A 27,399-nucleotide genomic window follows, 5' to 3' on the forward strand; every position below is an offset into this window, starting at 1 on the left:
GAGCCTACAGGTGTGTGCCACCACACTCAACTAATTTTTTATTTCTGTGAAATTTTCTTAATGGCTTTTAATTATAATACTAAAATTGCATTAATTGAAACACAAAGACAGCAGGATTTTAGCAACCTCTTGGGCAGTATCTCTGAATATAAAAGACAAATTATCTTCAAAATGGCAATGAAGAGGAATAATTCATGTAAAAATGGAATATCTTTGTATGATCATTCATAACATTTAAGTGAGTAGTACATCCCTCAGAGTTACTCAGTATCCCAAGTAACACCTATAATCAATTTCAATGTTACTCAACTGTAAATATTATCTTAGCACGTATAAGTCAAGTATTTAGTGACATCTATAACCTGACTAATCCAGAATAATAAAACTGTACTTAAAATTAATACTTCTCTGATTAATTAGCTATTAAAACTTTTTGTGTTTGAAAAAAATTACAACATATTTGATCTTTCAGAAGCATGTGTGAAATTCTTAGCACAAATTTGTGCTAAGTATTTTAGTTTTACTGCCAACATGATTCCTACTAATCTATGGCATATTTCAGCAGGAGATGTATCATACTGTAAGTATAAGTGAAAAGCTCAGGCTCTGCGGCTCGAAAGGCCTAGAATGAATTCCATCTAGCTGCTTCACAGATTACTCTAATTTTCAGTTTCTTACTCTGTAGATTGGAAATGCAATACCTGCCCCATAAGACTGTAGTAGGGATTCAATGAAATGATGCATGCAAAGTATTAACACTTAACATAATCCTTAGAATAAATGCTGATTAAATGGAGAGTTTTGACTGGTTAGTGTTGACCATAAAAGGAAACACCAGACACAAAAGGCAAGGGTGAAAGGAAATGATAAGAGAAGTGTAGACGGGAAAGAAACAGAGAGGAGACAGCAGCAGTGTAAGCAAAGACTACCAGAAGAAGTGCCAGAAAGGCAAGCTACAGACACTGCAACAGAAGAGAACAGATGAGTAACAGCCTGCAAGAGGCCAAACAGGCACCTGTGTCACTGCACCTCAAAAGCCCAAAGCTTCTGAAGACATTATTATTCCACATATATGTATTTGGGGAGTGCTGTACAGGAACAGTGCAAAGTGGCAATGGACAGTCACCTGGGCTGTACCACACAACAATGCACTTGAAACAATAAGACAATACAAATTTTCAGAGATTTCCATCACCATCAGAAGCTGTGATATTTAAAAGGTTAATCCGACTGGGTGTAGTGGCTTATGCCTGTAATCCCAGCACTTTGGGAGGCCAAGGCGGGTAGATCATTTGAGGTCAGGAGTTTGAGACCGGCCTGACCAACATGGTAAAATCCCATCTCTACTAAAAACACAAAAATTAGCTGGGCATGGTGGCACATGCCTGTAGTCCCAGGTACTCAAGAGGCTGAGGCATGAGAATCACTGGAACCTGGGAGGCGGAGGTTGTAGTGAGCTGAGATTGTGTCACCGCACTCCAGCCTGGGTGACAGAGCAAGACTCTGTCTCAAAAAAAAAAAAAAAAAAAAAAAAAAACCCAAAACAAGAAATTCATATTTTATATGTGAAAATCTACAATCTATCATTGGTAGGACATGAAAGGAAAACAGACTTGCATTCAGCAAAATAATGCTATGGACAGCGTAGGTATGCATTTTGGGACAGAAAGCAAGAAGCACTCTTCTGTCAATTTACCCTTCCCTCAGACATCTCTGCATACACAGAACTCACAAGCAGATCATGTCTTAAAATCAACGAATAAATGCTATGCAGCGTTTTGATAGTAAACAAAGAATAAATAAAACTAATAAACAATTAAAATGACTTTATTTGAATTCATCATGAGCAGTCCTACTGACAGATCATACAGAAATGAAAAATATGCAGCCATGCAAAAGAATGAGTTCATGTCCTTTGCAGGGACATGGATGAAACTGGAAGACATCATTCTCAGCAAACTAACACAGGAACATAAAACCAAACACCAAATGTCCTCAGTCATAAGTGGGAGTTGAACAATGAGAACACACAGACACAGAAAGAGGAACATGACACATCAGGGACTGTTGAGGAGTTGGGGGCAAGGGGAGGGAGATCACTAGGACAAATACCTAATGCATGCGGGGCTTAAAACCTAAATGTTGGGTTGATAGGTGTAGCAAACCACCATGGCACATGTATATCTATGTAACAAACCTGCACGTTCTACACATATATCCCAGAACTTAAAGTAAAATTAAAGAAAAGAAATGTGGTACATACACACCATGGAATACTATGCAGCCATAAAAAGGAACTAGATCATGTCCTTTGCAAGGATACGGATGGAGCTGGAAGACATCATCCTCAGCAAACTAACACAAGGAACAGAAAACCAAACACCGTATGTTCTCACTCTCAAGTGGGAGTTGAACAATGAGAACACATGGACACAGGGAGGGGAATAACACACACCAGGGCCTGTTGGGGGTGTGTGTGAAGGGAGGGAGAGCATCAGGACAAACAGCTAATGCATGTGGGGCTTAAAACCTAGGTGATAGGTTGATAGGTGCAGCAAACTACCATGGCACACATATACGTATGTAACAAATCTGTACCTTCTGCACATGTATCCCAGAATTTAAAGTAAAAAAAATTAAAAAATAATAAAAAATAATAATTTTGAGCAAAAAAAGAAAAAGAAATGAAAAATAAAATAAACCTGAATAAGGCAACGTAAGAACATTCAGTGAGAAAACAGCATGGACCTTAGGAAAAATAAAAGGTGCAACAATATTAGTTGGCACAAAAATAATTGTGGGTTTTGCCATTAAAATTGCAAAAAACCACAATAACTTTTGCATCAACCTAATAAAAGAGAAAACATTCTCTACTGCTTATGTTCTTTAGATAGCAAACAATTAGTTATCATCCTTGATTCACACAGCCATTAGTTGGATGTGAATATTATTCAAACTTTTCAAAATATCACCACTGCAGATATCATTATAGAGTACTCAATGTAGAAAAGTCTATGAGAGTTTTTTCCTGATACTATGTTGGTGATGTCACCATCACAATGACATACTTACTTGACTTCACATGAGTGAATGCTTAACTCCTTGTGTAGCAGACCACTGGTGAGATGGTACACCAGGACAGAACCGTTACTTGTACCTTTCAAAATGACGTAACAGAAGAGCATTAATTCAGTGGGAGTTCCAGAGCTTTGCAGGAAAAGTCTTTTCTCAAGACTTTACTCATTTAACAACATTTATCTTTTATAAAAGAGACCCAAGCTATGTACTTTAAAAAAAAAAAAAAAAAAAAAAAGAATGATTTCTCTGGTCTACTTCCCTATAAAAAATAGGCCTAACTTCATGTGCTCAAAAACTTCACCTAATTCCAGGGATAGATTTTTTACAGAAAGACTTTAAAACCTAAATTAATACATATACAATTTGAAGAAACACTTTCCTAAGCTTTTGTATTCACAGGAATTTATGCTTTTTGAGATTCAGATTTATCATAGCTCGTCCTCAAATAAGCAATCTAGCAGAGCTCATTAACCAGGGTTATCCATTTTTCTTTACAAAGTTTTATTTTTGTTTTTTCTCTTATATTAAATAAATCCTGACAAGAGAGTAAAGTATGATGGTTAACTGGTTTCTGCAATTAAAGAAACCTGGGCTCAAGCCCTGCCTCTTCCTTATACTCTTGGATGACTTACTTGCCCACACTAAATCTGTGTTTTCAACTCTTAAAATGGGAAGAGCAGAAAATATATTTGTTGCAGATTAAATAGGAAAACATAAAGCACTTGGCACAAAGTAAGCACCTGGTTAACTATTAGTATTCTGTCATCACCATAATTAATAGTTTACAGTTATCATTCCTAAAGCTTTTCATGGTGCCACGTAGTATGTCTAAAGTTTAAATGGAAGGGACATGGACACACATGAGAAAGTAAAGCTTCAGTCTCTATAGTGTTTTAATAAGTTAAACAAGAAAAGTGAACAGTCTATATGGACAATCACCTTTGCACTGCACATGATTTAAAGATTAATTCATACAAAGCAACAGAGTGGAAGTAAAAATGCTGTGCAAATTCTAATATTATCTTATTTGCTGAATAAAGCTCCAGAAATCTTTGCAAAACTATTCTAGTAAAACACATTGTACAACTGTTTACGTTTATCATCTATTTCATAATAAGATCTTCTGGCACTGAAAAAGTAACTAAATCACTAAAATTTTTCAATTAACAGAACTTCATAATAATCAAATGATTTCTACAATCTTAAAGTTTTAACGATGCTGAACCTATGAGCTAATGCACTAAGGGCACCACAAGGATAATTAATTCCATAGTTGAATTCTATTTATCTTTCTTAGTGACACCTCTATACAAACCTTTAGGCACTATTTTGTATTTTTACTTTGTTATATTAAACTCAGTAAATGATGATATTCACTACATAACAATACAGCTTATTCTACAATGGAAATCTCAGACCTTGCCACAGTTCTTATTATACAGTTAGCCCAAGAAGTAATTTTCCCCAAGAAATTGACAAAATCCTAATTGACAAATCAGGAACACTGACATAATACATACATGCATATAAGAAGCACACCGATGAATCCTAATTAAATCTATTCAAGGTGAAATATTAATCAATGGTTTCTAAAACAAAAATTAAACATTTATCTGCATCATATAACTATATAAATCTGGACACATATATAGACAACTGAATCATAAAAATTAAATCATTTTCAAAAGATAGGCACAGAAAAAAACAGGAGAGGAGTACTACCAAACAGTAATACCCAAATGAGTCTTTAGTACTAAGAAGTCAGCCATTAAGCTGAGACGTGTTGGCCACAGAATAAACGTGGTAAGGTTTTCATTACAAATCACATGTTAATACTCTGGGGAAGAAAGCCAGAAGTCAGCAAATAGCATCTTAAGAAGAAATTTTGAGCTTCAAACAGAACAGAGGCCTCAGAAATAATGCCACACATCTACAACCATCTGATCTTTGACAAACCTGACAAAAACAAGCAATGGGGAAAGGATTCCCTATTTAACCAATGGTGCTGGAAAACTGGCTATCCATATGCAGAAAACTGAAACTGGACCCCTTCGTTCCTTACATCTTATACAAAAATTAACTCAAGATGGATTAAAGACTTAAATGTAAGACATAAAACCCTATAAGAAAACCTAGCAATACCATTTAGGACATAGACATGGGCAAAGACTTCATGACTAAAACACTGAAAGCAATGGCAACAAAAGCCAAAATTGACAAATGGGATCTAATTAAAGAGTTTCTGCATGGCAAAAGAAACTATCACCAGAGTGAACCGGCAACCTACAGAATGGGAGAACATTTTTGCAATCTATCCATCTGACAAAGGGCTAATATCCAGAATCTATAAGGAACTTAAACAAATTTACAAGAAAAAACTAACCCCATCAAAAAGTGGGCCAAGGATATGAACAGATACTTCTCAAAAGATACTTATGCAGCCAACAAACATATGAAAAAAAGCACATCATCACTGGTCATTAGAGAAATGCAAATCAAAACCACAATGAGATACCATCTCACACCAGTTAGAATGGTGATCATTAAAAGTCAGGAGACAATAGATGCTAGAGAGGATGTAGAGAAATAGGAATGCTTTTATACTGTTGGTTGGAGTGTAAATTAGTTCAACCACTGTAGAAGACAGTGTGGCAATTCCTCAAGGATCTAGAACCAGAAATACCATTTGACTCAGCAATCCCCATTACTGGGTATATTCCCAAAGGATTATAAATCATTCTACTATAAAGACACATGCACACGTATGCACATATGTTTATTACAGCACTATTCACAATAGCAAAGACTTGGAACCAACCCAAATGCCCATCAATGAGAGAATGGATAAAGGAAATGTGGCACATATACACCATGGAATACTATGCAGCCATAAAAGAGGATGAGTTCATGTCCTTTACAGGGACATAGATGAAGTTGGAAACCATCTTTCTCAGCAAACTAACACAGGAACAGAAAACCAAACACTGCATGTTCTCACTCATAAGTGGAAGTTGAACCACGAGAACACATGGATACAGGGAGTGGAGACATCACACACGGGGCCTGTCAGCGGGTGGGAGGATAGGGGAAGGACAGAATTAGGAGAAATACCTAATGCAGATGATGGGTTGATAGGTGTGGCAAACCACCATGGCACATGTATACCTTTGTAACAACTGCACTTTCTGCACATGTATCCCAGAACTTAAAAATATTTAAAAAAGGAGAAAAAAAGTTTTGGAGAAATGTATTTTAACCATGTGTACTAAACTAAATTTTGTTTTTTCTCTATGCTGTAAAGAAAATTAGGTTCATCACATTACTATGAAAGTAATGTGACAGCAAGTTGAAATCCAGATTAATTTTTCTATCTATAACATAAAAATATACAATTTCAAACCAAAAGGCAAATTTTAGTTTATAGGGACCACAGCCACTTTAAAGAATATTTAATATATAACTCTTAGCAAAAGAAGAACCCTGCTATTAGACTATTAACCTGGTCTATATTTTTAGTCAATAAAGACCTAACGAAAACTGACATGACAGAAAGACTGGGGAGGTCCAATTACAGACAAGGGGCCTGGGATTCAGCTCTGCAGGGGCGTGCCTCCTGATATTTCAGAGATGAATGGACAGTGTCAGAGACTTGACTGTCCAGCCTCAAGTGGATGAGACTTAGCGTTCCAATTCAATATAAGAGGCTGGAGTAAAAGGACAGAAACAAATTTTTTTTAAGTTCCAAGATGAGTATCTACACTGTTTCCCTTAGCCGCTATCTCCTTTCGAAGCATCCTCAAAGAGAATAAAGGATCTTCTAGAAACTAGGAAACCTGAATATCTTCTAAAGTGAGTTAAAAAAAAGACCAGGTCAAATACTCACCAACAGCCAGCAGTGGCTGATACATCTTGATGTTTTTTGTGGTCAGTGGTGGACACATGCGGATAGCAAACGGTGGGACGGGCAGTCCTGAGAGCAGTCCTGTCAGCAGGAACTTGAGGTGCACTTCCCGCAGAACTGAACCTTTAGGATGTTCTTCCCCAGCAATTGCACTTTGCCCTGATTTGTAATAAAAATAACAAATATATTAACTATCGTGTATGCTGATCTTGAAAATCTAAAGAAAAATTTCAGTAGAAATGCTCTTCAGGTCTAAAAGTACAATGTAGTACACTTAGCAGCTATAGTTATTAGGGACACAATGACTCTGTACCCGGCTATAGGACTTAAATTGCATTGACTAACACCTCAAAGAATAGATTACTCCCGAGTACTGCTATCCAGAATACAGAGACCTATGTCTTCTAAGAAACATTGTTTCAGTCAGTATTCCTGGTATTAAAGCACTAAACAGCCTTCAGAACACAGCAAGACAATCTGGATGAGAGAACAGTTTCTGCAGAGTGAGCTGCTGTACCACAGCCTCATTTTACTGGCTTTTGAGAGGGTTACTTTTCAATCTGATGTACTCTGTAAAGTACATATAAAATTAGTATTCACGAAAAATAGGTTTAAATAATCATTAATAATTTCTAACAGGAAATCTTAATGTGTCAGTGTAATTAGAAAATATAAGCTTTATAAGTAAATATAAATAAATATATATTCATAAATCACATGTATAATATACAAGCCATCACTGTCAATAGTTAAGTCTTTTCACATACACCATTTGTACTTAGGTTACCAAGTCTGAAACTAAAAAGATGATTCCAATAAAAATTATTCTAACAAAATGTAAATGTAAACAATACAACAAAATCAAGACTGTTTAAAAAGGGTATACAAATTTCCTTCCTATAAACCACTCTATAATATTGGGATTAACTTGCCAAAAATATATAATAAAGAATATGTGTCAGTGTATACATATATGTCTACATACACATAAACATAAACATGTATATTGTGTGAAAGGAAAAATGTAAATAATTACTAAAAGTGGGTGATGAATATAACTTATTGAGGCTTTAAAGTTGTTTTAATAATGTTATTTTAAAATCCCTAAAATATATAGAATAAAACAGCCAGCACTATAATCCTATTCCAATGATCCCTTAGGATTAGCCACATACTCAATACCAATCTCTCTGCCTAAACCTTGGTTAAAAAAAGATGGAATGTGAAGGAATCTACACATACACATGTTGGCTTTGAGTTGACTCCCAGGGAATGCCACATTTTTCTTCAAGTGTTTTCCATAAGAAGCAAATTACAATGTAGGGTAGATTAGGCCTTAATAAGTATCAGCATTTATCCCGTGAATATAAATCAGCCTCTGTATTTAACTGAATTGCTTTTAATTATCACTAAGAACACAGTGAATTTCAAATTAAAAGTTTAAACTAAAATATTTTCAAGTATGAAGCTTTATTTTACACTTTAAAAACTACATTGTCAAGAACTGCAATACAATATGTATCCTTTTGTCTCTTAAAAACTGTAATTTATATCACCACTTAGATACTAAACAGCACGAAATTTTGAACTCCTGTGGGCTCCATATAACTGATTAGTTCTGTTCTTGTGTGTGTATTTATAATTCTTTTCACTTTAAGTTTTCATATTAAGAGTAGACAAAGTGAATTAACTCAAAAAAATTGTGTTACTGATAAAATAAATTTTGCAAAACAAGTATGTGTCCAGGCTTCCTCATATGGATTTATTTATATCTGGTAGAATAGATAGTGAAGAGAAAGAATTTTAAATATAATAGTATCACTGAACAAAAGAATTTCATAACTGGCAGAAATTGTGAAAAAACTGAGGCCTAGAGATGGATGATGGTCTTGCCCAAGATGACAGTGGAGCTGTCAGGAGTGGAGGCCACTGCTCAGGAGCAGGCTCTGGAGCCAGGATTACCTGGGTCACACTTTGGCTATTCCATTGTGTGACTGTGTGACTGTGTGGTTTAAAGCTTTAATCTCTCTGGGCCTCAGTTCTCATATATATCAAATGGAGATAGTATTACTTATCTTGCAAAGTTGTATCAAGGTAATATGTAGAATATTTAGTACAGCACTTAAAACAGTATTAAGTAACCAATAAATGTGATCTGATTAATATAATTAATAAGGTAATGCTCTTTCTTTTTTCTTTTTTTTTTTCGAGATGGAGTCTCACTCTGTCAACTAGACTGGAGTGCAGTGGCATGATCTTGGATCACTGTAACCTCCGCCTTCTGGGTTCAAGCAATTCTTCTGCCTCAGCCTCCCAAGTAGCTGGGACCACAGGCACGTGCCACCAAGCCCAGCTAATTCTTGTATTTTTAGTAGAAACAAGGTTTCACTATATCAGCCAGGCTGGTCTCAAACTCCTGACCTCAGGTGATCCACCGGCCTCGGCCTCCCAAAGTGCTCAGATTACAGGCGTGAGCCACTGTGCCAAGTGAATGCGCTTTCTAGTACATCACCTATCTAGTGTTTCAACAACAACAAAAAAACCCTCCTAAATAATATCTGTTTTCAATTACATTATGGTAGAATAAATAATGAAATAGAAAATCCTTTATAAACCACAGTCACGATTTTAAAAGAATTAAATGTCCAAATTGCTTGTCATATTTACAAAGTCTTACAATTTCAAGTAGCAGAAAATTTGAAATCACAAATTCTCATTTTTCCTTTAATATATACTAGCCTTATAATGATTAAAGCACTTTCAACATTTTTATCTCCAAAAATGACTGGTTGAAAGAATCCCCAAAGTAAAAATAATTCATGTCAAAAAGTTAAAATAATATTTTCTAACACTGCTCAGTTACTTTATTCCTTCAGTAAATATTTACTACAAAACAGGCATGCACAAGGTACTGTGCTGCATGCTGGGAAATACAAAATTGAATCAAACACTGCTCCACCCTTGTGATGCTTAAATTGATTAGATGAAACAGAAGTTAAAACACACGCACACAATACAACACAGCTGATAACTGTTAGGAAAAACAAAAGAAGAACATTTAAATTAGACTTGGGAGATTAAAGAAAGCAACACCTGAGTTGAATTTTGAATTAGGAGTAAAAGAGAGAAAGGAAGCGTGTACTTCATTCCAAGCTAGGAACCAGCAAACAGGAAGACCCTGAGGTGGCATGGCATAGCTCAGCATCAGCTCTAGGTCCAAAATCCAGATGCCAAACGTCATTGCTTTCATTTACACCAGTCTCTCGTGAATGAACACTTTCTATTTCCAACAACCACAATGCACACCTATGCTACTTCAGGCACTTTTCTACTTAAGTATTTTATACTCCTCTGATTTATTTAGGAAAGAATGATTCCATGTTCTAGTTTTCTCAAGTATTAACTTTTTTGACTTTAAAATAATTACAAGTAAGTGATTATTCATTTTGCCCTTCAGAAAGAATACTTAACATGGAGTTAGAGGGGAAAAAAAAGCTTACCGATCATGTTATCTAAGGAAAGGTCTGGAAGTTTATTCTGTAGTACTCCTACAGGAATTCCACAGAAAGACACTGGTGAATATAAAGGTGACACACCAGAACTACTGCAAAGACATAATAATTAGAAGGTTTTACATATTTAAAATCTGCATTATGTATTAGGAATTCAAATTATTAAGTCCAGATCACAGCATTCTATTTTTATATTATTTATTCATCTTACCCATAGGTGAAATAGCTCTTAGCAGATTTACCTAATTCCCTAATAATCTAAAGCCTTAATTATGACCTTAAAAATATTTTTATAGAAAACCAGCCCCCTATTTTTATGACTATGAACATTTTTTTAAAAAAGGAAACAGAAAAAAAAAACAAAACCATGATCCTGTTGATTCAATTACCTGTTTCGTGAATTCCGATTACACACTGCAGACTTGAGTTCCCATATCATGACCCTGCCATCACTCACTACAAGGGCAGCTGCATTCTCATTGACAGGACAGCACACCATACTGAAGGGACGGACGGTTTTTGTCACCCTGATTGCATCGCACTGGCTTCGTAAATCATAGGTAAGCTCCTGAACTGGATCTGGATCTTCACATAAAATTGTTTTAAATATCAGAAAGCAACCATATCAATACCACTACTATTTGTTTCAATTGAAATAAAACCTCAACTAAATTTGGGCATCACTCCTTCACAAATGCAAATTTTGTCAAGAAGGGCTTCACTTTTTACAATTACTACTAAGTTTTTTCCGAATATAAAGATAATTCACTTAATGACTGTACTGTTTAATCTCCAAAATAACAACTATAATCAAGATATTTTGTTTTTTAATATTTTTAAAGACAGTGCTTTGAAAAAGGATCAACAGTGACATATAGTTACAGAATAAATCTCCATCATAATTTGTAGTAGTCTATAAGCCTGAAAATAGCTGTACTTTCCAAAAGATGTGAAAATCACTTTAATCTTTACTTAGTATATCATTTCACAAAAACTATTTCTATTTCCAAGATAAGACTGACTTGACAACTGAGTGCTGTGGAGACTTAGTAACCTTTGTCACTTTACAAAGAAAGTTCTTACAGCCGAGAAGCCACGGGGGCTTAACAACAAAGGCACATAAAGTTGGACTTGTACTGAAAAAAAATTCCAAAAGGTAACATCTACTTGGCTTGTGGATATGATCAAGAAAGAAACAAAAAACGTTACTCTCTTTGATGTATACATGAGGTCCACTGTTAAAACATCAAGAGATTAATTTTGGGCTTATACTTTTTTATGCCTCTTATTATAATCATACTTTAAACTTCCTCAAGGCAAGGAGTATCATTAACTCTATGCTTTGGCTGGTATTTGCCACATGAAGCTTTATAAAATAATTTTGAAGAAAAATAGAGTACATATTACTGTGGGACAGAAACTCACCTGGTTCCTCACTTGAAGTGGTAAAAATGTTATTATAAGATCTCCGAACACGTAAAGTTATACAACCATTTTCATGTAGACAAAATAAACCGTCACGTTGAAAGCAGGGTATTACCTTTAAATAGAGGATATATTTATTTTTTAAAATACAACAGATTAATAAAGCATATACTGTGAAACTCAAACTCATAGAGAATATGAGCAAAAGAAAAACAAGAAACCAAAATACACAAATCTCCAAACTTTAAAACTAAATGTACATTTAAAATATCCATTTATAATCCTAAAAAAATTTGTCTTTATCCATGCAACTTAAATAGTTCAATAAATATCTCAGGATCAGTCACAATTTCTAGGGTAAATCAAACCAATCACAAGTGCAAGAAAAAAAATTAACCTAAAATAGTGTTGTTAGTCTTTCAGTAAACTGAAAAGAGAAAGTGGAGATCTGAAGACTTATGCAAGATTATGGCCTTTTTAAATGTAACTATCTTAATAATTTTGGGGAATATAATGTATGAATCATAGATACCTGCAAAAATGGAACTCCTGTGCGTTCTATTGCAATCACACCCACTGTCTGATTCACCTCAAGGTCAAGGATTAAAATCTCTCGAGGATAGAGCAACAACATGTGATTCCTTTTTGAAGGCAGGTATGCCAACTGAAGGCAATCATTGAGAGTCATGAATTCAGCACTGAAAAAAGTAAACATTTACTTGGGTCAATGATTTCATTTATATCAGAGCTAATAAAAGATTTAATTTTGTACTTTACACATAAAAAATGACAATAAGAATGTACAATTCTTCCCTCAAATGACCAACACGGGTTGGCATCCAAAACTTAGACCTCTACTATGTACCAAAATCCAAACTATAATAATATTGCACAGGATAAGTAGAAACGTCAGTGTCTCTAAGTTTTGGAAATACTAAGTAGTAGAATATTATTAATATGTCCATAACAAGACATGATAAATGATGATATAATAGCTGACACTCACAAGACAGTTTTATTTTACTTTTACTCTGTCATTAAAAGTACTAGACAAACTGCTAAAATCAAGACTCAGGATTAAAACAAAAACATTTAGGGTAATTAGGGCTCCTGGACCAGGAATTACTAGACTATCTGTATGGCTTTGGGCAAGTAACTTCCTCTCAGCTACCTTCATTCACTTTTAAGCCATCTTAAATCTTTTTTGAAACAAGGTTTCACTTAGATTACAGCATTTTCTTATGTGTAAATAAAACAGTTCAAACTATAAGGATTTTAAAACACTGTTAAGAGTCTAAAAAATTATTTTAATAATTTGTGATTGTTCCATACATTGAATCACTTTTTCTATAACAAATACATTTCAATAGGAATAGACATACAATTATGTAGTATTTTCATTTTATAGACTAATTCAATTAAAAGTCATTGACATTTAAAATAAAGTTAGTTTACAGGACTAGAAAGATGAATTTTTATTGCATTAAAATCCTGACTGCCGTGTCTTAGTTGGGTGAGCTTGAGTAACTTTATTTAAAATGGTGTGGGACTCAGTTTTCCTTATCTATAAAATGGGAATATCCTACTGCCAGAATTGTAGTAAGAGTACATTAATTAATAGATGTGAAAGCACCCAGAGCAGTTCTACTTGAAGAAATAATGTACTTCCCCAATACTCAAGATATACATATAATTCATAAGAGAGAAAAGAGATATAAATCATAACTTATAAAACTATTCAGACTGACAAACACTTTCTTGCTTATGAGAGGGGATACATAAAAAATAGAAAGTTCTCTTAAGATACTTAAGAAGTAATCTTAAGTCATCTTGGCACCGGGTGAGAGATAAATTAACTAGTGAACTTAACCAGTCTATGGTTTAATATATAAAAGTGATACTTAGACACAAGTGCAAAATGTATTTGTAGAGCAATTTATATTTTTACTACATATTTTCAAGTACTCACCAAGCCTAGATAATCTCAGCATATTAAAAATAAAAGCTATCTGAAAATAAATGCCAAAACAAACAGACCAAAAATCCTGCCAAAGCAATAATATACAGAATATAGCACAGGAAAAAGAAAGAAATCTATTTCTAATGAATCTAATGACAAACTTTTATTCAGTTGTAACTTTTTAAACAATAACAGCCAACATCTTCTAAATAAATGGTTACTAAGTATCAATGACTACATTATATGTTTTACTTACATTATTGGATCTAGTAATCTTTAAAACAACCCTATGAAATACTTTAAAACCCTATTTTAGAGACTAGGAGAGAAAAATTTGAGTAAGATTAAAGAAGTTTCTCAAAGTCACATAGCTACAGCTTCCCCCAGAACCTTGGCTCTTAGCAGGATGGGAGATATCTTCACCTGTATAAGACAAACACTCCAATTTTACTGATTAATGAGCATGCACAGCATCTAAGTCAGGAAAATGTATTTAAAATGAACATCCAGCTTTTGTGCCCAAATTTTAAATGCACTCAATAACCAGAACTTTAGGATCATCGTGTATTTTCAAAAGTAAAAATCAGAATTTAAAAATTTTAATCTATAAAAGTCAGTGGGGAAGTCACAGCTAGTGGAAACAAAGGCAATGTTAAATGCTGAATCTCCTCTTAGGGCAGGGGACAAAATAAGTATTTTTTCCTATAATAAATTCAAAATTAGAAATGAGAAAAAGTGAGATGAAGAAAAACATCAGTCTTTGTACAGCTCCAAAAATGATGCTTTCATATAGGATAAGTACACAAATGTTGTTAATTTTACACTTGTAACTTACCTAGGTTTCTCTTGAGTAATTAAAATTTTTACTTTATTTAGAGCTTTCTTGGCACCTGTGGCTGTGGCCAGCTTGTTATGAGCTGGGCTAGAGTGTGGGCTGGATATGTACACTTTTTTCCCGGGGCCTGAGGGAGGCTTGGATGGGGAGAAGTCTGAGATGAAAACAATACCCTCGCTGGTGAGCACTATATTGAGAAAAGGAAAACTCTGATTAAAGTTTAATCAAGTTTATCATACAGTTTTATTCCAGTACAATTTTGAGAGCAATATAATAATTTTAATAATATATAACTGGTGATGTTATTCAGTCATAAGATAATGGGAATGTTCTCCAAGTTGAAGAGAAACAGGTGGTCCATTACAATTCATCAGAGGCCTCCAAGCTTGGCATTCTAAATTATGTCTTATATTAAAAAGATAACATAAGGTTATTGGCAGAAAGAACAAATGTTTGTTCTTCTAAATAAATTCAGTTCACGAACTTTCATTAGAAATTTTTCCTTACTATCCAGCACTTTGGGAGGTCAAGGTGGGTGGATCACTAGGTCAGGAGTTCAAGACCAGCCCAACCAACATGGTGAAACCCTGTCTCTACTAAAAATACAAAAATTAGCTGGGCGTGGCGGCATATGCCTGTAATCCCAGCTACTCAGGAGGCTGAGGCAGGAGAATAGCTTAAACTGGGAGGTGGAGGTTGCAGTGAGCCGAGATCGTGCCACTGTTCTCCAGCCCAGGTGACAGAGTAAGACTCCGTCTCAAAAAGAAAAAAAATTCCTTATTATATTCTAATAACTTCAAAATTTAAACACTTTTCAAAATATAAGATTCACACAGGAAGAAAAAATACCATACTTGAGAGGCTCTGCATATCACAATTATCTAAGTTCAAATATTTGATTTGATGATACCAAAGTTTTATTATGAGCTACTCAGTCTAAATATATTTTCTTTTTCTTCCCAAGCATCAGACTGAACCTTAAGATGACTAAAGAACATTATTTTCCCTTAATATTTAGGAAAAAAAGCAGTGGGTCCACAGTGGCTTACTAAGGGTACATGAAACAAAAATAGTCAAAGAAGGAGCATCATATTTAGCAATACAAATTATGTCTTTTTATGACTGAAAAAATAATCTCCCTCAACAATGGGGTTAATACTGGAAGACAGGAGCAGAAAAATCTTACTACTCTGGGTCCCAGTCCTTAGTGAGGCTGCTCTAAGCACAGGGAACAAGGATGCATTCAAGAGTTATGACAACCCTAGCACACATTCAATATGAGTACATCAAAGATGTTTGGTCAACTGATACTCTGAAAAGCACAGTGCTTTCACCAACCAAATTACAGCCATGTAAAGAGCTGATACAATCAAGTTAACAGAAAGCCTCGTCTCCTTTTCAGGGTCAGAACTCATCCTTCAAGGGCCCCTCTGCTTCCCTTCTTTTGTGATGATGGCTCCTTCCCTGACTCTGCCAACTGGGCCAGCCCTCCTAGGTGTTTCCCCAGCACTGCACCTATGTGAGTAAACTGGTGACCGAGTGAGTGTATGTATGCATATGTTCATATGCAAACATTTATATACATAAAAGCCTAAACACACTGTACTGTATTTATGTAGCCACATTTCCCATGTTACTATAATTTAGACTTGTCTGCCTTTCTCTTCCTCCTTTAACACACGCAGACATACACACACCCCTCAATAGAAGCTGATGGGTAAAAGTTAGAATTTTTAGTCATTCAAATATAGGAAAAACATTCCTTACCATAGCTAATTCCTGTACCTCCTTCACATTTCTGATCATTATCAGAGTGAAGCCTACTTTGACCACTTTATCTAGTACAACTTTCATGCCCTCACCCCCCTTTCTTCTGCATCCCCTTTATCCTGTCTTTATACCACCTGTCACCTCTTACTATACTAGAATTTATTAATTCAGTGTTCATAGTTTATGATATGACTTCTTCTCACTAGAATGCAAACTCTGTGAAGGCTCCTGCCTTCTGGGAACAAAGATGTCTTGTTTCTCAGAAAAGCAGTAATAGCTCAAGAAATAGATCCGTTGGATGACTGAATATTTTCTAAACAATTTAGCCACAAAAATATCTAAAGCAAATCTCCTTTTTAGATCATTAGCTCAGAAAACATTAAAAGCATATTGGCAAAAACTCTCTGCAAGAAAAAATTTGCTTAGGCTTATTTCTTCTTTACATGTATCTGTTTATGGCACTCAAAACAAATGGCATGAATTAGGACAATTTTTTAAAAAGCAAGAAGTTAACTTGGCCACAGACTAAATGAAATCCTTGATTCAGGTTATTTAAATGTTCTTAGAAAAACAAATTTAATTAAGTCTGAACTGGAATGTCAAAGTAACTCTGTCCCTGGCTAGTCTAATACTATTCACAAATTTAACACAGTGAAGGTGTATAGCTTGCTGATTTATATTTTTAATTATCATATTTGCAAATGATATAAACTTATGATTATGTGTATTAGCTGCAGATATATGGACTAGACATGCTTATCCACTCTGCTCAGTCATTATAACATTATAGTATGTATATATCATGTACATAGCATTATTATATTATAAATATCTCAACTCATTTTCCACAAGCAACTATTACTCACAAGTTAAATGTGAGGGATCAAAAGGGTCAAAAGAAAAAGAAAGAATGTTATCTGCATAGCTCTTCTTCCAGAGTTTGGTGCCAGTGTCTGCATTCCAGAGCACAATGTAATTTGGTGGATGGATAGCAAGCAGTAAATCGCGGGAAGCATCTTGATTCCACAACCACTGAACATCTGGAAAGACCCAATAAATAAAGGCAAAATTCAGAAACCATCCTCTTCAAAACACTTGGCTAACTTGTTCTTGATGTTTAGTTGTTAAACTATAATCCTTAAAAACTTAACCACCAGTCCCAAATGTGACGTGTGTGTGTGTGTATCAAGATTCCAGAGAAGCTAATTTTATATAAAAATAAGTTGTCTGGTTAAAATCTCAAGGTCAAAATTTTGAAGTAATCTGAAATATCACTTCAAAGAAAATAAAAGGCAATTTGCGCTAATCATTACTTAAAACTATAAAGTCAATATGAAACTCTCCTAGCCACAAGCAAGATGTCAAGACTTCCCTAATGCTTCTGTGGAATTACTTAATGGAACTTTACAGTTTTTCATGGTTTTTCAAAATATAAACAGAATATGCAAAGATCTAGTCCAGTACCTAGTACACAGTAAGTATTTAAAAAATATTTTTTAAATAGTCATTTAAAAAATTCATTCAGTCAAGAAAGCCACTAGAAGACTTGAGTCTAAGAATTCTGTATTGGTTTTAGGTCAGTAACATGAAATAAGCAAACAAGCAATCTATATGAAAATGAGAATAAAACTTTGTTCATCTCTATTAAAGAACAAATTACTTAATGTAGAGTAAGCACTGACGGCTAGTTCCTAACAGCAGTGGCCAACTTTCCTTATGTTGTAGCTTAGACTATAAGACTGTAACACTTAATTTTTCCTATTATGCTTGACAGAGCTGATATTGAAATTAATGAGTTTTGCCAAAGCACAGATCAGTTGAGATTTGAAGAACTATGCCTAGAAGTGTATTAATAAGGAAAGAAAGAAAGATTTAGATCAGTAGAAAAGGTAAAACACAATCAAGAGGTAATTTGAAATTGACAAAATTAAATGAATGGGGAAAAACCCTAAAACCAAAAAACCCACTCCAAGAGTAAGTGTATCAATATACACACTTAGCTCAGCAGACTTTCCTCACCCTGGATAGGCTTGGCATGTTCTTGGATCTCACACTGAGCTACTCCTGCTGCTACATCCCAGACGATGATCTTTCCATTGACATCAGCAGAAGCTAAGCGCAAGCAATATGGTGAGCCAATGTTATGGTGATAGTTTTCCCTGGCCCATTTAACCTAGAATCAAGAAGAAATCAGATCAAGTAAATACTTGCACTGGATGAAACGGAACATAATTTTCACAAAACATCAACCAGAACCCATACTACATTTATATTACAAAAATATTAACAAGAATAAACAGAAAACTGCTTTCCACTTTGAAAGCAGCATTTTTGTTACTTTGGTATATATTTTTAATTGTAGTTAAAAAAAAATTTTTTAACATATCACAATGCTCCTGCTTTACAACATGAAAAATGATTCACAGCCTTAATATTTTGGGAAATTTAGGTTAAAACCCCAGGATGCCTTGGAAATTAGTTTTCCTAAACTCTAATTTATGACAAAATACCTAAAATCATAAATTGCTAAACAAAATGCTTTTTCTGTATTCTAGTCTCCTAACTAAAAGGAGACAACTTAAAAACACAAAAACCTTGCAGAGGGAAAATTAGGAGAAAGCAAAGGCAAACAAAAAACTCTAGCTGAATCTACCCCTTTCAAAAAACATTAAGTTTTTTACCTTAAAAAAAAATTTTAAAACACAAGAATTCCAGAGCAAATCTGATTAAATTCTTGCACAATGAATATTGACAGAGTAAGAGATACATTTCATAGTCCTCACCAGGAGTCAGGCCTTCCCTGGTCACTACCACTCCTCTCTTCTATCTCAGTATCTTGCTTATTTTCTTCAAAGCATTTACTACACAATTTGTATTTATTTTATTTATAATCTTTTTGACTCTTCATGAATCCATCAACTGTAAGTTCCACAGGGCAGATCATGTAGTCTTTGTTCACGTTTCTATTCTGACTTAGTACAGTGTCCAAAGCTGTGTTTAATAAGTAGATTTAAATATCACAGAATCTTCAAATATATAAAATATAAAAATATATGTATATTTATACATGTGTATAACTATAAATGCACTCATATATAATGCTAAGGAAGGAAAGTAAGCCAATCAATTGCAATAGTATTCAAGAAAAAGATGGAAACACAACATTTTCTGAAAATGAGTGTTAATAAGCCTTAAGGTTTTCCTGTAATAGATCTTTTGCTCAAGTAAAAATTTTTAAATGAACTGTGTATGTGTATATATGCATATGTATGTATGTGTATGCCTATTTGTATATATATATGTTTGAATGTGTATGTTTATATGCATAGAATGTGTATGACTAGAATATATATACTGTATATATGTATATACAGTCAATTCTAGTTATTTATAGATTCTGTATTTGTCAATTTATCTACTCACTAAAATTTGCAACCTCAAAATCAATACTTGCAGTGCTTTTGTGGGTAAATGCAAAATAGTGAAAAAAATGTCACCCAACATACATGTGTGTTCCCAGCTACAGTCAAACAAGAATTCTTGCTTTAGCTTTTACAATGCAAAACAAATGTTCATTTCATGACTTATTTAGTACCACATTTTTCACATTTTTGTTCTTTTTGTTGGTGATTTCACTGTTTAAATAGGTCCCCAAGCATAGTGCTTCTACTATTTTCTAAGTACGAGAAGTTGTGATGTGTCTTACAAAAAATACATATAGGGCTGGGCACAGTGGCTCACGCCTATAATCCCAGCACTTTGGGTGGTCAAGATGGACAGATTACAAGGTCAGGAGCTCAAGACTAGCCTAGCCAATATGGTACTACTAAAAATATAAAAAATTAGCTGGGTGTGGTGGTGCGCGCCTATAGTCCCAGCTACTAGGGAGGTTGAGGCACAAGAATCACTTGAACCCAGGAGGCAGATGTTGCAGTGAGCTGAGATTGTGCCATTGCACTCCAGCCTAGGGAGGGTGCGAGACTCCATTTCACACACGCACACACACACACACATAAACACACAAAACCCCTTGTGTGTGTGTGTGTGTGTGTGTGTGTGTGAGAGATAAGTTTTGCTCAGGCATGTGTTGTTGGCTACGAGTTCAATGTTAATGGATCAACTGATATAGTAAATAAGATGTCTTTAAATGGAAACACATACAAAGCAAGGTTATGTATTGATCAGTTGATGAAAATGTTGTGATCAGAGCCTCATAAGTACCTAACCCCTAGGAGCAAACAAAGTTTCAGTATTCACTAATTCAGTGTATGCAACAACTTTACAGAATATAGCTACCATGAATAACAAGAAATGATTATTTCTATGTGTATGTATGTTTGTATACTTGTATATATATGTATATGTTGAATTCCATTTAGGTAAACTCCAAGCCACGTACATATACATATATATAAATCAACTAGACACATCATAATCAAACTACTGAAAACCAAGGTTAAGAAAATCTTGATCACGCCTGTAATCCCAGCACTTTGGGAGGCCGAGGCGGGTGGATCACGAGGTCAAGAGATCGAGACCATCCCGGTCAACATGGTAAAACCCCGTCTCTACTAAAATTACAAAAAATTAGCTGGGCATGGTGGCGCGTGCCTGTAATCCCAGCTACTCAGGAGGCTGAGGCAGGAGAATTGCCTGAACCCAGGAGGCAGAGGTTGCGGTAAGCCGAGATTGCGCCATTGCACTCCAGCCTGGGTAACAAGAGCGAAAACTTCGTCTCAAAAAAAAAAAAAAGAAAATCTTGAAGGTAATCAGAGGAAAAAAAGATATAATACAGAGAAACAAAGACAAAAATCAGAAACTGTGTAAGCGGGAAAATAGCTGTTAATTTTTTTTTTTTTTTTTTTGAGATGGAGTCTTACTCTGTTGCCCAGGCTAGAGTGCAGTGGCACCATCTTAGCTCACTGCAACCTCCACCTCCTGGGTTCAAGTGATTCTCCTGCCTTAGCCTCCCAAGTAGCTGGGACTTGGGAGGTGCACACCACCATGCCTGGGTAATTTTTGTATTTTTAGTAGAGATAAGGTTTTGCTGGCCAGGCTGGTCTCAAACTCCTGACTCTGGTGATCCACCCACTTCAGCCTCCCAAAGTGCTGGGATTACAGGCGTGAGCCATCAACCCTGGCCACTGGAGTGATAGTTTTAAAGTATAACTAGAAAAAAAAATTGTAAACCCAGAATTCTACATTCTTTGAAAATTATCTTTCAAAAACAAGGTGAAATGCTTTCTCAGACAAATAAAAGCTGAGAAAATCAACCAGTATTAGACAGGCACTTCAAGAACTTACAGTAAATTCTTCTGTCAATGGGAATATAATACCAGACTGACACCTGGATTTACATAAAGAAATAAACGCTCCAGAAATGCCAAGGGCAGAGTGGAGAAAGGAAACAGAGATCTATCCTGATTATCAGATCAACTGTTGTGATATCTCAGTGCTATGTTCAAGTAACCCTTATTTTACTTTATAATGGCCCCAAAGTGGAAGAGTAGTAATGCTGATGTACTGTTATAATTGTTCTACTTTATTATTATTAGTTATCATTGTGAACCGCCTACTATCCCTAATTTATAAACTTTATCACTGGTAAGTATGTATGAGACAAAACACAGTATATACAGGGTTCGGTTTATAAACTTTATCGTTAAGTACATATGAGAAAAAACACAAGATATATAGGGTTCAGTACTATCCAGGGTTTCAGGCATCCACTGGGGTCTTGGAACATTTCCCTTCTGGATAAGAGAGTATACAAAGAACTCTTACAATTCAATTATAAAAAGATAAATAATACAATTTTAAAATGGGCAAAGGACCTGCACAGACATTTCTCCAAAGAAGATATGCAAATTGCCAATAAGCACATGAAAAGATACTGCACACCTTTAGCCATCAGGGAAATAAAAACCAAAGCCACAATGAGAATCAATTCATACCCATTAGGATGGTTATAATCAAAAGAACAGAGACTAGCAAGTGTTGGTGAGAATCTGGACAAATTGGACTCCTCATACGCTGTTAATTTGGAAAACAGTCCAGCAGTTCCTCAAAAAGTTAAAAACAGTTACCCTATGAGTCAGTAATTCCACTCCTAGAAGTATACTCAAGGGAAATGAAAACACAGGTTCACACAAAAACTTGTATGTGAATGTGTAAAGCAGTATTATTCGTAACAGTCAAAAACTACAAAATATCCAAATGTCCATCAATAAAATAAATGTGATATATCCTTACAGTGGAATATTATTCATCAGTAACAAGGAACAGAGTATTGATATATGTATATGTATACATATATCATGAAAATATTATGCTCAGTGAAAGTCAGGCACAAAAGACCACAAATTATATGATTCAATTTATATAAAACGTCCAGAATGGGCCAGTCTACAGATACAGAAAGTCGATCAGTGGTTGCCAAAGGATGAGGGAAATGAGAGAAATGGAATATGACTGCTAATGGGTACGGGTTTTCTTTTTGAGGTAATAAAATTCATTGTAATTGTAGCTGTATAACTGTGAATATACTAAAAGCTGCAGAACTGTGCATTTTAAATGAGTAAATTTTATGGTATGAGTATCTTAATAAAGCTATTATTAAAAAAAGAAAAAGAAAAAGAAAAAGACTCTGGATCTCTATCTCTAATCCTGAGATCTCTCCTAAAGCTCAGATCACTACAATGCAATATATTACAGCCATTTCAGACTTTGCATGTTGAAAATTTAAAATCACTGACTTCATAGATGCTTACCTCTGATAACCGGCAACACTGTCATCGACTACACCAAAGGAAACCTTGGAGTGACTCTATTCTCTTACTCTCCTTTATCCTGATCACTCTAAAGGCTATCAGGTTTACCTCTTATGCAGCTCCTAAAATTTCAGGCCTTTAGAATTTCCCGTGAAAATTACTGCAAAAGTCTCCTAAATCATCTTACTACTTCCAGTCTTGCATTTCTCCAGCAGATCCTCCACTGCTGCTAGAGTTTTTCTAAAATCCAAATATGGTTACATCAATCTCCTACTTAAAAATCCAAACTCTTTCGTAATCTTATAAAACTTTCAGGACAGACAGCTGAATCTCTCTGGCTGCCTCCTTTTTCATCACTCCTACAAGCGTCCCATCTTTTAGCCATCTTTATGGCAGGCTACTTACCTCTGTGCATTCTTGCTTTTCTCTGCAATGCTCCTTGTCAATTTATTTCACTAACTACTGTTTACTAGTCTTGAAACTGAAAAGACTTCTGTGACTCTCCCACAACTAGGTAATACGTAGCTCCTTTGTTTTCTCACAGCATGTTAAGCAAGTCTCACTTATCACACTATCACACTGTGAGTCTTCCCTACAAGAAAGAATTATATGAGGGCTTTCATCTCTATATCCATAGCACATGCTAAGTGCTCAAAACTAAGGAACGACTGCATGGTCTTGTAAATGATAGAACTGGCAGTTTCTACCATTTGTCTCTCATCTGCCTTAAAATGATCTAAGAACTAGCATTTAATAACTCATCCTATATTGACATTAAGTCATACAAGGAAATTCTAGGCTACCCCAAATAGATTATTATATTTAAAAGCTATTCAACACTTAGACATATAAGACTTAATGAGAGCCTAGTGATACACAGTATTAAACTTTAGAATAGACAACATGTTAGGGTCAAAGTGGGATTTCACTTACCTTGACAACATCAGCTTTATGCTTTTCTAAAACTTGAAGTGTCTGGGCAGTAATGGAATCAATCACTACCACAAGTGAATGGCATCCATAAGCAATTAAACCTTGCCAGCCCCTAGCAAAACAGTAATGTTAAATTTTAAGTACAGCACAAAGCAGGAAAACTTATTTCTGGCCAACTCTAAGTAAATGATAAATCTAATTCATACGTACCACCATTAATAAAATCATTTAAATCCAAAGGGCAGTATTTATCATTACCCTATTTAAATAAAAGATCTGGCTAAGATTAAATTGCTTGTTGAAACCCACTTTTCATTCGGATAAAGAAAAGTTCTAAAAGACATGAGTTCTAAAAGAGTCCCAAGGACATAAAAAGCAACTGTGGCCTCTGATTGTTGTTGTGGGCATATGTCTTTCGCTTATCTGATTCCTAATCCTTAGTATCCACCGTATGCCTGGGGTATCTGAGACTAATCCCAGTCCCTCCAACTAGATAAAAAAACAAACACTGGACAAGACGTTTCAGTCCTCCAAACAACATCCCACAGCTACAGAATTTTGCTCTACGTTTGTCTAATGAATAGTTTTCAGAGTGGCAGTGGTAATTTATAGTGAAAAGACAGAGTAATAGAGACACCTGTTGAAGACAGGAATGTCCTACATAGGAGGAGCCCGAAAAGAGAAGGTGAAAAGGACAGGTGAGAGAACAGGCTCCTAGCTCAGGGTCTGGCACACTGCTGAAGTAAAACAGGAATACAAGAGAAGGAAAAAGAAGACAGGATGGGGAAGAGAAAGTGGGCAGGGAATTAATGGTGAAGAGAGAGAAGCCTGGAAGCTGGAAAAGACGGGAAAGAGAGGGGAATGGAATGACAAAAGGACGAGGTGCAGAGAAAACAGCAGAGAAATGGGCGAGAAAAAGGGGAAATGTATTTGCACTGGGGAATTTCCCACACAGAACTATTATCACTTCTGTAACAACAAAATATCCACCATCTAAAAGCAAATCTCATTGTGTGAGGGCGGCTCCCTGCCTTGGTGAGGCCAAACTAACCAGAAGGTGAAACCTCCTGTTCTTCCCCTTCCCCTCACACATTCCCGGCCGATCTCGGCGACCTGGAAGCCCGGCGCCCTCACCAGTCCACCGCCGCCTTGTTGTGGGCGTTGAGGGCCCCCGTGAGGGTGCGTGCCGACACCTTGAAGTTCACTGTGTAGGGCAGCATCGCGGCGGCCAGCCCAGGCCCTCGGCGCCGACCGGCAACCAGGAAGCGGTGGACACCGTGCTTCCGTTCCAAACAGTGTCCGGGTGGCCCCTGGGCGCCTCTGTCAGGTTCCGCAGGATTCAAAGTTCTGCAGGCTCCTGGTTCCACCGCTCCCGGATTCCATCGCCCCCAGGTTCCGTTGCCTTCAGTTTCCTCGCATCCCAGGTTCCGCAGTCTGCAGAGTTCCGCCCCTTAGGTGATTGCTCTAATCCGCGTCAGCTGGGGACTATAATTGGAAGAAGAGGCGCTGCCTCCAGTCAAGTTTGTTTTTTTCAGGTCGGGGCTGTAGGTCTCTGTGCCCTGCTGGAAATCGTGAAAAGCAAGAGAGAAAAGTCCCAGTTATCCTTTCTGCCTTTGATAAGTGAATTTAGTGCAACTACGAGTGCATGGGGGATCTACTGATGAAGAAGACACAGTCTCCGCTCTCACGGCCTTTACAGAGACTAATAAATGACATTAATTAAGGAATGAATGAGATTAATTGAATAAAATTGCCAGAGCGAATGAAAGGAATGGCCCGAATAGAAAAAATTTCCAAATACAGATAACACTGCATATCTGGTGTTGGCAATATTCCCTTTGCACTTGAGGAAGAAGCACTATGCCTGGGGCCCAGTGTGACCCTTGGTCTGTTGTTGGGGTACCTTTCATTTTGCACTTTCTCCTCTGCTGCTCTCCAGGTCAGACCTAATCCTTCCCTCCTTTGTGCTCAGGGTTGGGTTTATACGCTTTATCTATAGCACTTAATGCAATGGTTTCTTTTCAGCAATGACATTTGCAGATATGTGTTTCTCTCCCCAATACACTGTTAGCTCCTTGATCAACAAAAGGGACAGCATATTGATTTTTCATCACAGGTTTTTGTGTCTACCTTATCACTCTTGTAAAACAGCTTTCTCAAAGATCACCTGTGTCCTCTTAGTTGTTCAAACCAATGATCAGGTTTTGACTTTTATTTGATCATGTTTCGTTGAGGCTTCCCTTCCTTTGTTGTCTTACCTTTCCTTACCCCACACCCTAATCTACTGATACTTTGGGGGCCACCAGATGTGCCCATAACCGCAGATCTAAATTTATCACTCTCTTATTAAAAGTCTTTGATGCCTCCTCTGAGAAGATTGCCAGTTGGCTCCCCAAATTAATTCCCTCTTGTTTTCTTAGTGATAGAACTTTAGTTTATATCTAGGCACATATCCCCTCCATTAAATGAGTACATTCCCCCATTCCATTTATAACTAGACCCAGCCATGAGACTAAATTTCTGGCCAATAAATGAAAATGGAAGTATTGCATAGTGACCTCTGAAAAGTCACTTTGCTGTTCTGTGCAATTTCAATAGTTATACCTTACATTATTTTTATCTTCAGATGTATCTGTCTCAAAGGGGAGACAGATTTTTTTTAAGTAACCATAATATAGGAAGAAGTATTATACCCTAGTAGACTTAGAGTTCCTCTCATAAAGAAACAAAATCCTAACCTACCTTTCCTTCCTTCCTTCCTTCCTTCCTTCTTTCCTTCCTTCCCTCCTTCCTTCCTTCCTTCCTCCCTCCCTCCCTTCCTCCCTTCCTCCCTCCCTCCCTCTCTCTGTTTCTCTCTTTCTCTCTTCTTTCGAGTTTCACTCTCATTGCCCAGGCTGGAGTGCAATGGCATGATCTCAACTCACTGCAACCTCTGCCTCCTGAGTTCAAGCAATTCTCCTGCCTCAGCCTCCCAAGTAGCTAGGATTACAGGCACCCGCCACCATACCTAGCTAATTTGTATTTTAAGTAGAAATGGGGTTTCACCCTGTTGGTCAGGCTGGTCTCAAACTCCTGACCTCAGGTGGTCCGCCCAGCTTGGCCTTTCAAAGTGCTAGGATTACAGGCTTGAGCCACCACACCCAGCCCCTAGTCGTCCTTTCGACCCAATGTCTAGCACCTTCCCTGGCATACAGTTAGTCTTCCAGAAATGATTG

At 36.1% G+C, this 27,399-nt stretch overlaps 1 protein-coding gene across 1 annotated transcript in view; it reads right to left on the reverse strand.

Annotated features, from left to right (window-relative positions):
* WDR11 (WD repeat domain 11) overlaps positions 1–25,463 on the reverse strand; it is a 58,640-nt gene extending 33,177 nt beyond the window's left edge. The window contains exons 1-11 of the mRNA XM_064373793.1: positions 25,319–25,463; positions 24,185–24,296; positions 18,501–18,654; positions 17,348–17,521; positions 14,712–14,898; positions 12,449–12,614; positions 11,917–12,031; positions 10,881–11,076; positions 10,480–10,583; positions 6,962–7,138; positions 3,073–3,157 (exon numbers count right to left, since the gene is read on the reverse strand). Coding sequence (XP_064229863.1) covers positions 3,073–3,157; positions 6,962–7,138; positions 10,480–10,583; positions 10,881–11,076; positions 11,917–12,031; positions 12,449–12,614; positions 14,712–14,898; positions 17,348–17,521; positions 18,501–18,654; positions 24,185–24,296; positions 25,319–25,404 — 1,556 coding nt within the window. The 5' untranslated portion in view covers positions 25,405–25,463. The remainder of the gene's footprint in view (positions 1–3,072; positions 3,158–6,961; positions 7,139–10,479; positions 10,584–10,880; positions 11,077–11,916; positions 12,032–12,448; positions 12,615–14,711; positions 14,899–17,347; positions 17,522–18,500; positions 18,655–24,184; positions 24,297–25,318) is intronic.
* Between the last annotated feature and the right edge of the window lie 1,936 nt (positions 25,464–27,399).

The sequence above is a fragment of the Aotus nancymaae genome, unplaced genomic scaffold (genome assembly GCF_030222135.1).
Source record: "Aotus nancymaae isolate 86718 unplaced genomic scaffold, 86718_ANA_hifiasm-v0.15.2.pri h1tg000010l, whole genome shotgun sequence".
Classification (NCBI taxonomy): Eukaryota; Metazoa; Chordata; class Mammalia; order Primates; family Aotidae; genus Aotus; species Aotus nancymaae.